This window comes from Malurus melanocephalus, unplaced genomic scaffold, assembly GCF_030028575.1.
Source record: "Malurus melanocephalus ecotype Western Australia unplaced genomic scaffold, MMel_1.1 scaffold_42, whole genome shotgun sequence".
NCBI lineage: Eukaryota > Metazoa > Chordata > Aves > Passeriformes > Maluridae > Malurus > Malurus melanocephalus.
In genome coordinates, this window is record NW_026623274.1 from 2,142,371 (window position 1) to 2,155,367 (window position 12,997).

General features: G+C 46.4%; 1 protein-coding gene across 4 annotated transcripts in view; it reads right to left on the reverse strand.

Annotated features, from left to right (window-relative positions):
• Positions 1-12,997, reverse strand: part of BIN1 (bridging integrator 1) — an 84,410-nt gene that overhangs the window by 19,951 nt on the left and 51,462 nt on the right. For all 4 annotated transcript variants that reach the window (XM_057364772.1, XM_057364771.1, XM_057364768.1 and 1 more), the window contains 3 exons: positions 9,194-9,279; positions 8,329-8,404; positions 6,819-6,901 (listed from right to left, as the gene is read on the reverse strand). In XM_057364772.1, coding sequence (XP_057220755.1) covers positions 6,819-6,901; positions 8,329-8,404; positions 9,194-9,279 — 245 coding nt within the window. The remainder of the gene's footprint in view (positions 1-6,818; positions 6,902-8,328; positions 8,405-9,193; positions 9,280-12,997) is intronic.

Sequence of the window (12,997 nt, forward strand, 5' to 3'; positions counted from 1 at the left end):
TTCTACTATGAAAAGTCTCCCCAGTTGGTCTTTATTCCAAAAATTTTGACACACAGTCAAGAGGGATTCTTCACGGAATTAAGATGCAAGAAGCATAATGGCATTTGTTGGTTCACAGCTTGGACAGATTTGGGCAGATTTTTCAAAGAAAGAGGCACATGCCTTTCCCTACAGGCTTGCCCTGGCTGGGTGTCAAGTCTCCACTTCAAAATATAGAATCATGAGAGATTTAGTAAAAAGTTGGTTACTAGAGAATTTCAATAGGGAAAAACGTAAAACCATTTTCTCAAAGGAATCCTCAGGAACAGCTGAATAATCTTGGCTGAAATTCAGCTTCCCAAAAATCAACTAATCAATGTATCTCAWGTCATGGAGAAGCACACACATTGCTGGGGGATATTTTAGCAGAAATGGTTACAGTTTGCCAAAACCATACACAGATGAAAATATAATTTCACAGCATATTGCAAAAGGGCTGTGGAACCTCATCTACAGGGAGTGATATTTGACTCCACTTACGAAGTCACAGTTCCTGTGAAATGCAAGGCCTTGAGAGAAGCTGAAAGAAACAGATCCTTTCCTACAACTTGAGACACTAAATCCTGGCATGGAGCCAAGACTAAAGCAATGCAGATCTGATTCTGCARGGAGATCAAGCAATTTATCACTTTGCTCTGTCCCAAGAGAGCCCAGAGCCTCAGACATGTACATCCACTCACACTTGGATGCCTGAGTTGTGGTGGTCACTGGCCAACATGCACGATGGCCTCATTCCTAMACACCTGTTTACAAGTGGGGGATAGCAAGAGGAAGAAGGGATAGCAAAGCATTTCAACAAAYCTCCTCTTACAAGCAAGCATCTCACCCTCCTCAGCATTCCAGCTTTCAAGCTCCCCATCCCATCCCTCTTCATTCACTTCTCCCTCACCCATTCCCCCCACTTTCTCCCCATATTCACACCCCACACRCACATTTCCCCACAAAGCACTTTTTCTCAGGTCCACATGCAGGTTGGACACTTCTGATGACACTGATGCCAACAGCACACCAACATGATGCAACAAACCCCATGACATTCTCTGCCAGCAGCTCTCAACCAGGGGCACACACACCAAGGGAGAAACAGGGAAGAGAAGAAGGAAAAGGGAAAAGGAGAGACTAAAGAACATGTATGCCAACCCCTGCAGCTCTTCAGTCTGACTGAACAGTGTCCTTCCTCAGAGGCTCCCAGAAACAACTTCAAAACATGGGTTGTATAAGAATTCTGCAAAATTTACAAAGTTGTGCTACAGATTAAAAGTAGCAATGGTTGGAGGGTAAAGAAGTCCTGACCTAAACAGGAGTCACCAGGAAACACCAGGAAATGTCAAAAAACATTCTTCAGTGCTAGAGTTGGGGCTGGAGGAATTACAGGTTACCTCCCCTGGAGTTGAAAGCACTTTGGACGAGATGAGGGACACCGTGATCTGCACCTGCACTGCCACAACTTCTCAAATGCCCAGACTACATTGGGAACACTGGGACTGCTGGCTATCAGCTGGCCTGCCAAGGCAAGGATAGACKTTTCCTTCTAAGGACTTGAAAAGGCCAGTTCTCCCAGTGAGAAAGGAGTTCAAGCTTATTTTCTAAAGGCCATGAAATAACTTTGTAGTGCATTATTTCCAGTGCGTGGCAGGGATTTAATTTGGAGATACATTGGTAAAACGCTCCCGTGAAAGTCAGCCCTTGTAGGACAAGGGGAAGAAATTGGGCTGTGAGGGCCCCACACTAAAGCCTTCATTAAGTCAATACTATTTACAGCTTGTTTGATGTGTTGGCCAGCYCCCCTAGGAAAATGCCAGTGCTAATTTTGGCTGAGCCTTTTTGAGSCCCCTGCACTGCACCTTCATTGCTGCACTTGATGCTTTGCACGGATTTAGCCAGGGCAGCGTCAAGTGAGATGGCACCAGGGTCCTCTGTCCTTCACGTGTCCCCAGGGAGCACACACTGCCCACAGAGCAAAGGCTGGTCTCCAGCTCACTGCTTGCTCCAGGAAACACAGGAAAAAGCCAGAGTGTGGGGACTCTATCGACTGACMAAACACGAACCACAGTGAAACCAAGCCAAAACAACAAGGTCATTGCTCTTTTTCCTTCCCATAAGCAATTGGGAAGTGATGCCAAATCCAGGAATATCAGGCAAGGRAGGGAAAGGGGTGTCAGCTTTCCTCTGCAAACAGAGAGCTGGGTCTAATGCAGCTGAAGGGGAAGTCAAAATCCCCCAGCCTCTTTTTGTGCTGCAGAGCTCCCAGACACYCCATGGTGCTGCCTCATTTGCTCTGGAAGGGCAGAATAACATCTGCAGATAAACTTCCCTTGCACTTGTAGCAACCCTMCATCAGAGGATAAAACCTACTTTCCAATATGGTAAAAACAGATCAGTCATCTCCTGCCAAATTCTCAAGTTAAAAAAGRAAAAAAAAAGGTTGGCATCTCTGCTAAGGCTCACACTGGGCCTTTTAGCCAAAGATAATTTATTTTTTTTACCACCAGATCATGCTGGAGAATAATTTGGAAATCAAAAAAAATTAAAAAGAGCAGGTGGGAGAAAGAAGGAARAAAGAACCTACACACAAACATATGGTGGCACAAATGTCCATTCTTGCTGCAAATTAAAGATTGACCAAGTTCCAGATCCTCCTTCCCTGCACCAGGGATTGCACATTTCTCTGKGACCCCAGCAGCTGCTCTGACAGCAGAAACCCCCAGCAGAGCCCAGGTCAGGCACCTTAACTGCTGGGGCAGCTGCATTTTACCAAGGCAGAGCAGGAGGACATTGTGGCTAGAGCTCACTGAGGGGAGATTTGCTAACTCTCCCTCTGTTGAACAATCTACCCACTCTCAGTGACTGGAAATATCAGACTTGGTGCAAAAACAGCATCAGTCCAACCAAGACCAGAGACACCCAGAGAAGTACTCCAGTGAATCTTCCTCTTCCTTCACTAGAAAACCTGTCATGGTCTGACCAAGCAAAGCCACCAGAAAACCTCAGAATGTTGCTTTACTACTTTTTACTTGAGGAAACAAATATCTAAGTTTGCCCATCAGCTTTCCTGAGAAATTACCACTCTTCATTCTCCAACCTCCCACTTTACAAAGTATGCATAGCAGAGGCAAAGAGAAGGGCTGCATGACTGCCCTGATCAGCAAGAACCCAGATCCAAAAAACAAGGATCCCAATCCACCAGCACTTTCTTTTATTGCTKGCAGGACACCAWCTTRATGATTATAATTTTATTTTTTTCTTCCTATAAGGATCCCATGGAGGGAATATCAATGCAAAGARTAAAACAAAAAGTAGAGGTATTTTCCATGCCATTATGCAGGAATTCCCACTTTGCTCCAGAGCATGTTCTTGTCAGAGTCCTTGACCTACGGTGACTCCAAGAATTGTAGCAATCCAGAATGAATGCCATCACTGTTTTGAAAGTTAAGATACAGACATTAGTCTTTATATAAAGACAAGAGGCTTCCTTTCCTCTAGCCCTGCAAAAAATTTTAAATGGATAGAGCAAGATAGTGAGGATCCTCAAGAACAGAGCAAGTAGGGAGCAAAGCAGGAAGAATCCTTCTCCCACCTCATCATTCTCCCAACTGCAACAGGTAGATAGGACAGGACTCCTGAGTGTGAAAGCCCTGCCTACTGGTGCTSCCTGGCCAGGCAGGGGATGAGAATGCAGCATTTCAGACCTGTGCAAAAGGACAAACCCACTAGGTAAAACTAGAAGCTGTTAAACACCACAACTGATCCTATTTCCCATGGAAAACCCAGCACTGCATTTTCCATCACACAGAAACAACCGGACAGACAACGTCTGAGTTTTCACACTGCCTCCTTAGGTAGGGAAAGAAGCAAGGATTCAAAYCAGGCACACAAGCAGTTAATGGGATTACCCAGACACAGAGAGATCTCAGCAGGACCCAGCAGGCCATGAACACATCATATCATGCAAAGGACCCCTCTCCCACCACAGGGTTAACACGTGCCAGGCTGTTAGAGTCCAGCAACAGCCTCTCCAGTTTTAGGAGCTAAATCAAACACGAATCGAAATGCTGCTCTCCGTACCGGTACCTGCTCATCTTTTTCCTCAGCCTGGCGAACAGTTTAGTTTTCTTTCTGTTGAGGATGGCACGCAAATCATTTCAGTTACAGGATGGCACAGTCAAACCAGGGAGGAAAAGTTAAGCTTCCAAGCACCCATTTATTTGGTGCCACAAAACTCGCTGTAACTAAGGTGACAGGATCTCCTCTCTCTCTCTCWCACACACACACAAAAACACACACATGCACATTTCCCTTCATTCCTAGAAAGCTGGTTTGGAGAAATTAGAAGAAAGTTATTTATGCCTGCCAAAGACACACRTATATATAAGCAAACTAGAACTTTCCCTGCACTTTGGAATATGGGGCCAGGATGCACATGAAGAAGAAGAAGAAAAAGGAAACTGTATAGACCACCAGAGTACAGTAAATGTCCTTTCACAGCTCCTCACTCTCCCCTGTGAGTATTACGATAAAAAAAAAAAGCTCTCCATTCTTCTTTCCTTACACAATCTGTGCAGTCATAAACATGGAACCTAATCAGCAGCTTTCCTTCCAAGTCTTTTTCCACACATCTCCCTGGTCTTCTGGGCATCTGAGTCCTGAATGTTTGAACTCTTTCAGAAACAAATCCCAAACATATCTTGTCTTGTCTGAGGTTCCCACAAATACTCCAGCTGCTCTGTGCTACCATGCTACGCTGCCAGCACCAGATAGATCAGCCCCAGCAGCATTTCTGTAGGGCCTCACAAGAACACCATAACGATGTGCACAGATCACTGCCTCTCTTCTCACACCTCCCCATCCATTTCCTGCCATTGAATCAATCTCCAATCCCCTTCCCAGTAGACAAGGGTTAGGGAAGCATCTGCTCCTACAGCAGACCACAATAAGCCATGAGATGAGTGAGGGCTATTTCCTCGTGCTCACTCTGCRCCCCAGTGAGAGGCCAGATGTGCAGCAGACACAGAAGTGCCTCACAGTATTTCCTGGTCACTGCAAAACCACCCTGGAAAACCTTTGCTACACCCTATTTGCTACATCCTCCCACAACACCCTGCTCCACGGTGCTCAGGAGGAAGAGTCACTCTGGGACAGTCTGGTGCCTCATCTGAGATGCAGTGAGAAGGTGACAAAGCAGCAGCACTCAGAGTGCTGCCCACACAGGGACCTCTGTGCGGGCACTCAGCTTCGGGTTTTAGGACCATGTGGTCTTGCAGCCAGCCAAAGAGCACAGAACTGCAGCTGAGACACCCAGAGAAAGCCAGCAGTTTGAGGAGGAGGCAGAAATTGTGAAGAGAGGAGGCAGGAATTGTAAAGACAGGTAATTTGTTCACTGAAAGCTCTTTAAGGCCAGAAACTTCCTGCCACAACAGCAGTGAACATCTCCAGGCCAGGCTGTCACTACTGCCTACAGTCAGTTCCTCCAGGAAGAGAGAAAGGAGGAAGAAGGAGCTGGGCAAAGMAATAGCTACAGCCTTCATCTGTCCTATTTCCTCATCCTCCTCCACGGATACTGGAGGATGCTGCCAAAGAGAGACAACACAGCCCATGGCAGCAGGAGGATGGGAACCACAGCCCCCTCACAAAGTTTCAGTCTGGTTGGGCTGTGATGACTAACAGACACCACATGCTAACTTGGATAAAGACCTTATTTTCACAAGTAGCATTCCTACCAGCATCACCGCAATCTGCTGCCAGCAAACCAAAATTCAGGGGCCAAACTCGACTCAAGCTTCCTCTTCCTTTAGAGCTGGCAAACACCACACTGGAAGAACTGCTGGCAGAAGACACACAAGTCATCTGTGCACAATTGCAACAGGTTAAACTGGGAGGAGAGACAAGGGAGCACAGTGCTCTCAGCAGCTGATCTAGCCCTTCCAAACCAATGCACTCAGACCGCACTCGCCCTTACTTCATGCTGACTTCACCACCTCTCTCCATCAATACACCAACTGAGGAGCTGGGCTGTGCTCTGCTCACCCAGCACATGGGATCAGCAGCAGCTGGAAGCCAGAGCCCAACACTATTTCATCACTTGTGCACTTGGATGGGAGCCAGGCAGCCTCAGCAGAGCCCAGCCTCTCCCTCCCTTCTCAGTGCTAGGGAATGTGCAGACTTGCACTTAAACATACAGGACAGGACCCAGATGAGGAAAGCAGCCCACAGGACACTCACTTCTTGCACACACACAGCCTGAAAGGGCTCTGAGCTCAGGAAGTCTCGTGTTAGTGAGGCTCCTACAAACACAGGAAACACCCTCCAGGTGGGTACACGGGATGGGGATAAGGCTTCAGTAAATTGGTGATTCCAGGTATGGAGGGCCAAGGAAGGGACTGAAGAGATGGGCTCTTGGTGCTCAAACTGACAAGCTGCAGGTATGTGGTGAAAGATTTTGAGGCAAAAAAAACAAGACAGGGGCTGGGCAACTGGACCCAGAAGAAAGGGCAGCTCAGTAGATGGAATTAGACTTTTAAAAGCAGAGCTGAGAGTTGCCTAAATATCAGCACCTCGGGAAAGCTTAGGCTTCACATGCTATCCTAGAAAGGTAAGAGGTATTGCACTGTGYCACCCAGTCACAAGTGCAATCTTGKGTATGCTCTAGGAAGTCTYAGAGGGCACTGGCAGATGGTCAAACCACTCCCAACWGACAACATGGAGGTTTCAACACCCCTGGGTAGGGATATCCCTGTCCCACCACCCCTGCTGAGGGGAAAACACCACCCATAGTTACTGACCTGGGCTGTGCTTTAACAGGGAAGGCATTGCCTGAGTACTGCTTGTCTAGACCCAGCAGGACATCATGAAGATTTTGGTTCAACTGCAAAAGACAAAAACACAAGAAAGAAAAAGATTCAGAAAAGAGTCCAAATGCCAGAAAAGTCTGGGCTGGCCTGCACAGACTGAGCAAACACAGGCTTGTGGCAGGACATGCACACTTCCTCAGCCATCCCAAGAGAGGACAGCCCTGAATGTGTTTCCACTGCTCTGTATGGAGTGCTACAGTACTTGAGCTGCCCAAGAGCTGCTGGCACCCCTGGGAATGCTCTGTGTTCCTCACAAATTATCCTCTTTGCTTCCCAACCCCCAGGCCCACCATTGTACAGCCAGGTACCACTGCAGGRGCAGGCTGAGTGTTTACCCAGGATCTCTGTGCTACAGCTGGAGTTTCACTCTGGAGTTGCAGCCAAAAGCTGTTCCTCAAACCTGCTTACCAAAGCTTGGGACATGGCCATTTGAGAAGCCACAGGGCTTCAGGTGAACAAGCTTTAACTTCACAGGCTGCCCAGGCCATGTGGGCTTGGGCAGAACTTGGATATCTTTGTAAAAATGCAACATTAGGGGTTAAACTCTCCTTGGCAGTGAAGGCTGCAATRGTCACTCCAGACTATTCTGAAACAGCCAATCCATAAACAGGACAAGAAGCCAGATTTATCATCGTAGGAGGAGGGATCCCATGCAATCAATGTTGGAAGCACTGTGCAGGCAACACCAGCAATTAATWGGGTGCTGCAGCAGTAATAAGAAACAGATGGTTCTTATGGAACAAAGGAAAATCCCTGCCTTCATACAAAACTCCTTAAGAAAGACAAAATCCTAACAAGAAAAATCGTACAAGAGAATTCCTGTCCAACAAGCATCTTTCCCATGTTTTCTTGAATGCAAGTTAACAGCAACCAACTAATAATTATAACAATCCTCCCTATCCTTAACACTTAGCTCATCCCTCAGTGGAGAGGAGCAGGCTATTAACTGGAAAAGGCCCCGTAAAATGTCAGCAGGGCTCAAAATTGATGTGTTACACCAAGGCAGAGGGCCCCTGACTGCTGGGAATTKAAGGACTATAATGTTTCCTGTTGCTTAGGGGCTGTTTTGTTGTCAGGATGACATTAGGGAGCAGAGGGAATATAAGGGTTTTCCAGCTGGGCTCTCAGTTCCTCCTCAAGATTACTGCAACATTTACATTGTCAAGTCTTGGAAGCAGCGTACAGACCTAAGGAATTCAGGATTTCTCTAGCTCTTAACTGAAAGAACAAGAACACATTTGTAAATGAGAGTGGCAGTGGGGGACTTTCCCACAGACTGGTCCTGAGATCTCTGAGGTTTCTGGGTTTTTTTGTTTGTAGGGGTTTTTCTTGGTTAGTTGGGGTTTTTTTGTTTGTTTTATTTTGTTTGTTGGGGTTCAGTTTTTGTTTTTTTACGAACAGTGAAGAGATGGTAAGCATGATAAGCTGTCAGTTGCCTTACCTTGCTCATTTCTTTATGGAAGTTCTCCTCTAGGCCAGCTATACTCTGGAATGTGTTGACATAGAAACCAACACGACTGCCAAATGAAAAACAAGACAGAAGAACTTAATGGACACAATGCTCTCTCAAAACCTTTCAATCCTGCCCCTTCTGCTACCTCCCACCCACCATTCCCATTCAAACTCAACTCTGTCAGGTGTGGGACATGTGGCAAGAGAGGGAAGCAGGGAAGTGTGAAGGGAATGATGGAGCAAAGGCCAGGCACAGGGCAAACATGTCCAGGGGAAAAGGAGAACAAGTGGGATAGGATCTGAATTTGTGCTGGTTAAAGGGGGAGGGAGGTCTAGGTATTGCCCACTTTCTCAATCCTCACAGACCAGCACTGCCAACCTGGACATGACCACTGCATTTAAAAATAACAAACTGGGATGAGTACCCCTAGGAAGATTCTGCCAGCTTTCCACTGTGTCCTCTCCATAAATCAGCTTCTGCTGCACTACAGTTCATCCCTCAAGCTAAATGTCAGTCTTTGTTTCACCTTCCTTTTCATTACCACAGTCACTGGTATGGCAAACCCATGGTCTCCCAAGTCTTTCAAGAAAGTTGGGCAGGCAGAACTGGTAGGGCAAAGAGATTAAGCAGACAAAGCAGAGAAATAGAGCTTCTCTTTGGGCTAAAATCATGATTTTCAGGAAATAAGGCACAGAGTGAACCTGGCTGGGGGCAATCTTAGGACAGATGGAGATGATCCAGGAAAAAAAAAAAAAAGAGCTGAAACCCAGTCTAGGTTAAGACAAACAGTAATACAAGAGCTTGGATATCTGCTTCTTTCCAACCAGCCCTCTGAAAAACTTCCAGCACTCACCTATTCCATAGCGAAGGCAGTTCCTCCTGCAGATCAACATTCATCTCTTCAAACACCTTCTGAGCCTTTACTAACTCTTCTTCAGCCTTAGTAACAGAGAAGGGAGATTGTCAGCTCCAGCACAGACAAGTACCCTAAAGGTTGGGACAACTGTGACTCTTTCACTTCTTTGGGAGACCAGGCAAAACTCYGGCATGAGATAAACCAGCATCCCAAATGAGTCTCCCAGGAACCAGGGTTGCATCACAGGTGATCTGATGCCCCTTCAGTTTGAATGTGCTCCTCTCAGGCTTTCTCTCAATGGATTTCCCCATTTGCACACTCAGAAAGTAAAGTTCTGTAATTTTCCCTGGCTTCCAAATCTGAATGGAGTTGGTCAGGCAGTTCAGCCTCCAGCCTGGACACAGAAGAAGGTAACARGGGCCTCTGTCCCTTGCCAGGTCTCAGAAAGAGTTGAAATCCATCCCAAATGGCTTTAGAGTAGAACCCTCCCTGGCTGGGACTCTCTGCTGAGGTAAGGTCATGCTGAAGCCCCATCTCTTCTGAGCAAGGGAGGGGGTCTGCATCCTGGGCTGCTACAGCTGTCCCACAAAGCTGACTGGAGAAGCAAGGAAGGGTRTGCAAAGCATGAGTTGTGCCAGAGGGAGCCCAGGCTGCAGGGCTTCAGCAACAGCTCTGGGTTTCAGTGGCCCCCACAAGCGCAATCCCTGGCTGGCTGTCGGCCCCAACACCAAAAAGGATTTTTTTCTCCCAAATGAGAGTTTAAATTCGACCTGTTCATTGGACCTAGACACTGACAGATCCCAGCAATGATGGATGAATTCTGTCAGTTTTCAGCAACAAAAAGGGTGATCCTGGTTTCTGTTGCTGACAGCAGACACCAGCAACAAGCACATGCCTTTTCCTACATCTGTCCTAGGTGCCCTCTTTCTCTTTTCAGTGCCCTGRCTTAAAACTCAAAGTTTTTTAATTGAAGTATTTCTATCCTGTAATCTATAACAGCTTAGCATTCTCCCATAAACCCATGCAGTGGGATGCAGAATAGAAAAATCCCTGCATGAGCAACTTGGAAGGTCAGCACAAGTGTCTGTGTATGTGACAACAGCAGGAATTTCACAATGCCCAAGGTGTCTGCAAAGAGCCCACAAGCCATGGAAGCTGGATCTCCCTACGAGCCTGCAGTCAGATTCATCCACCTTCTATGAAATCAAGTTTTATCTTCTCTGTGTCAGCTTAATTAAAGAAATCCAGCTTACTGCTCCTTAGTGACAGGTATGCACAACGACAGGCCTCATGGGAAAAAGGGCTTAAAAATATCTTTTAGTTCAGAATCCTGTTCCTCACAGGAATCACTCTCTATTACATAGTGTAGGACCCTTTAACTCTCCATTCATCTCCTGACTCACGAGTAAACCACAGGAGCTCCTACTTTCCAGCTAGCTTCACCTGTCCAAGGGTTGCTCATTGCTGCCAGAGGCAAGGCTAAGGCTCTGCACTCRAGATCACAGGAGAAAGCTTCTCCCAGAAAAAGACACAACTGGGAATATTTCAGAAATTAAGCAGACCTTGTGAGGAACAGGCAAGGGGAGAAAGGGTCATGATGCTTCCACCCAGAAACCCCTGTTTCGCTGCTACACTCACTGAAAAACTCAACATTTCAAGAGGGTTTGCACAAAACAAACGAAAAGTCTTTAAAACAAGAGACACAGTTTATGAATGAGAGACAATGACCACAAAGACTCATTTTGCCTTAAAATACCCTTATGAATAAGTTTCTAATGCAATCATTTTAAAGGAAAAAAAAAACAAATAAAACCAACCAGTCCACCCTTTGGCTTTATCTTACTCTAACTTCCAAGCTATACTGGAACCAGAATCAACCCAGGAGATGTGAAAGTTGGGAGATGAGGCATCATTGAATGCTGTTAGTTTTTCAGACATGGTGAATATCAATAACAGTCTTTCCCTCTCTCCTTTACCTGTTTTTAAGGTCAAAGAACCTAGAAAGCAATGCGTGAATATTGTGACATCCCGAGGCAAAGGCAAAATCAGCAACAGGCAACGTTCACTCTAGAGCAGGTGCAGGAATCAGGGATCCATCCCGTGCCTGTGGCTCAGCCARCACTGCCATTTCCAGGTACAGCACTGAATTAATTCCTCAGTCCTAAGTTAGCCCAGGGATCCTCTCACCAGTGGGATTTACCTTGCTGGGAAGCCGGAATGCTGGCACTTGATAGCCCTGACTGCTTCCAGCCAGAGCCAAAGCCAGACATCAGCCTGGGCACAGACCCTGCTGGGGGAAAAGGCAGCTCATGGAGAGAGGTGGGGAAAGGCAGAGACAGCTTCCAGGGCAGAGCTCACTGCCACCAGGGCTGGGCGATTCCTGATTTCACCCCGAGGGGAAACTGAGGCACAAGGACATAATGCCCACGTCCACAAAATATGATCTCAGAAAATCTTTCTCCCTGCCTGAAAGGAGGAAGGTTTGAGCAGGAGCATTTATGAAACATAAATGCTTTCCTGACCCTCCATCTTGCCAAGGCTCAGAGTGCCAAGCACAGCCAGTTCAGCTGTGGGGCAGGGGGCAATTTTTCCACAGTATTTCTCCTACTACCACACATCTCAGCCCTCCTGAGTGTCTGGTTATGTCCATTCTGGTGCTTTCAGGCTGTCTGGTGACCTTCCCTTCAGACTATGTTGTGGTAATTAGGCATTGCTCAGTAAATCGCTTAGATATCCAAGAGGCAGGGATAAGGGAGCACAGAGACTCCCTCCAGGCCCAAGCCCCACCAGTCCCAGCCAGATTTGTCTCTCAGAAGGACTCAACTTGCTGACTTTTCCCTACAGACAGAGATATTGTTCTGTTATCACTGCAGCCCCAAGGATGGTGCTTTTTAGTCTGTATTAAACATGTCAGTGGAGCCTAGTCAAGAGGCAAGAATTTGCTGTTCTAAGCCATTTTCCTCTTTGTTTCAAAAATAAGTCACTAACATTTCTAACTGGGAGTGTGCAATAGCAACTCCCCCAGGAGACTTCACAAAAAACTTCACTGTGTTGTTTGTGTAATTATCTGCTAAAGGCCTAAAGAGCCAGAACACTGGAGGGAGGAACTTTACAGTRGAAACACCAGATCTCACTGACCCCATTTCTGCATGGAGGTTGTAAAATTATCAGGCAAGAAGAGACAGCAACACAGCTGCTKGTAAAAGGAGACCTTTTTTTCTCAGGCTTAACATCTGAAGCTTCTCAATAAACACAGCTCTCCCGATTTTATCAAAAGGTTAATGAGATTTAGGGCTGTCATTAACACCCTCAGTCTTGAAATCATACAAATGTAAAAACAGAAGCCTTCTTTTACCTACCTGTTAATGTTYGTGAAAGCAAGCCAGCAAACTTACAAGTTCAGAATACAGCTCATGTTCTTTACTGAGGGGTTTTTTTTTGTTATTTCCAATCAAAAGTAAAATTAAAATAAAGAAACAAAGAAAAAAAAAAAACAAATACTTACACAAGTAGAAACAAAAATTTAGGGTAGGCAACAGCATTACTTAGCTCAGGAATAAAAGGGATGGTTTTGAAAATATCTGTGGTCACTAAAAATATTAATGGCATGTATTAGGAGATTAACACCCCCGCACCACAGTGGGTGGAAAGATTACACAGCCCCTTGCACACGCTKTAGGGCAGTCATCCCACACAGTGGAATTACAGAGTGACTCTTGGTAGCCCTGTGTGCCTGAGATCCACGGGCAATGGATGAGGGGCAGTTGTAGGTTCTGCTTCTCTGGGCAATCTGTGTGTGCT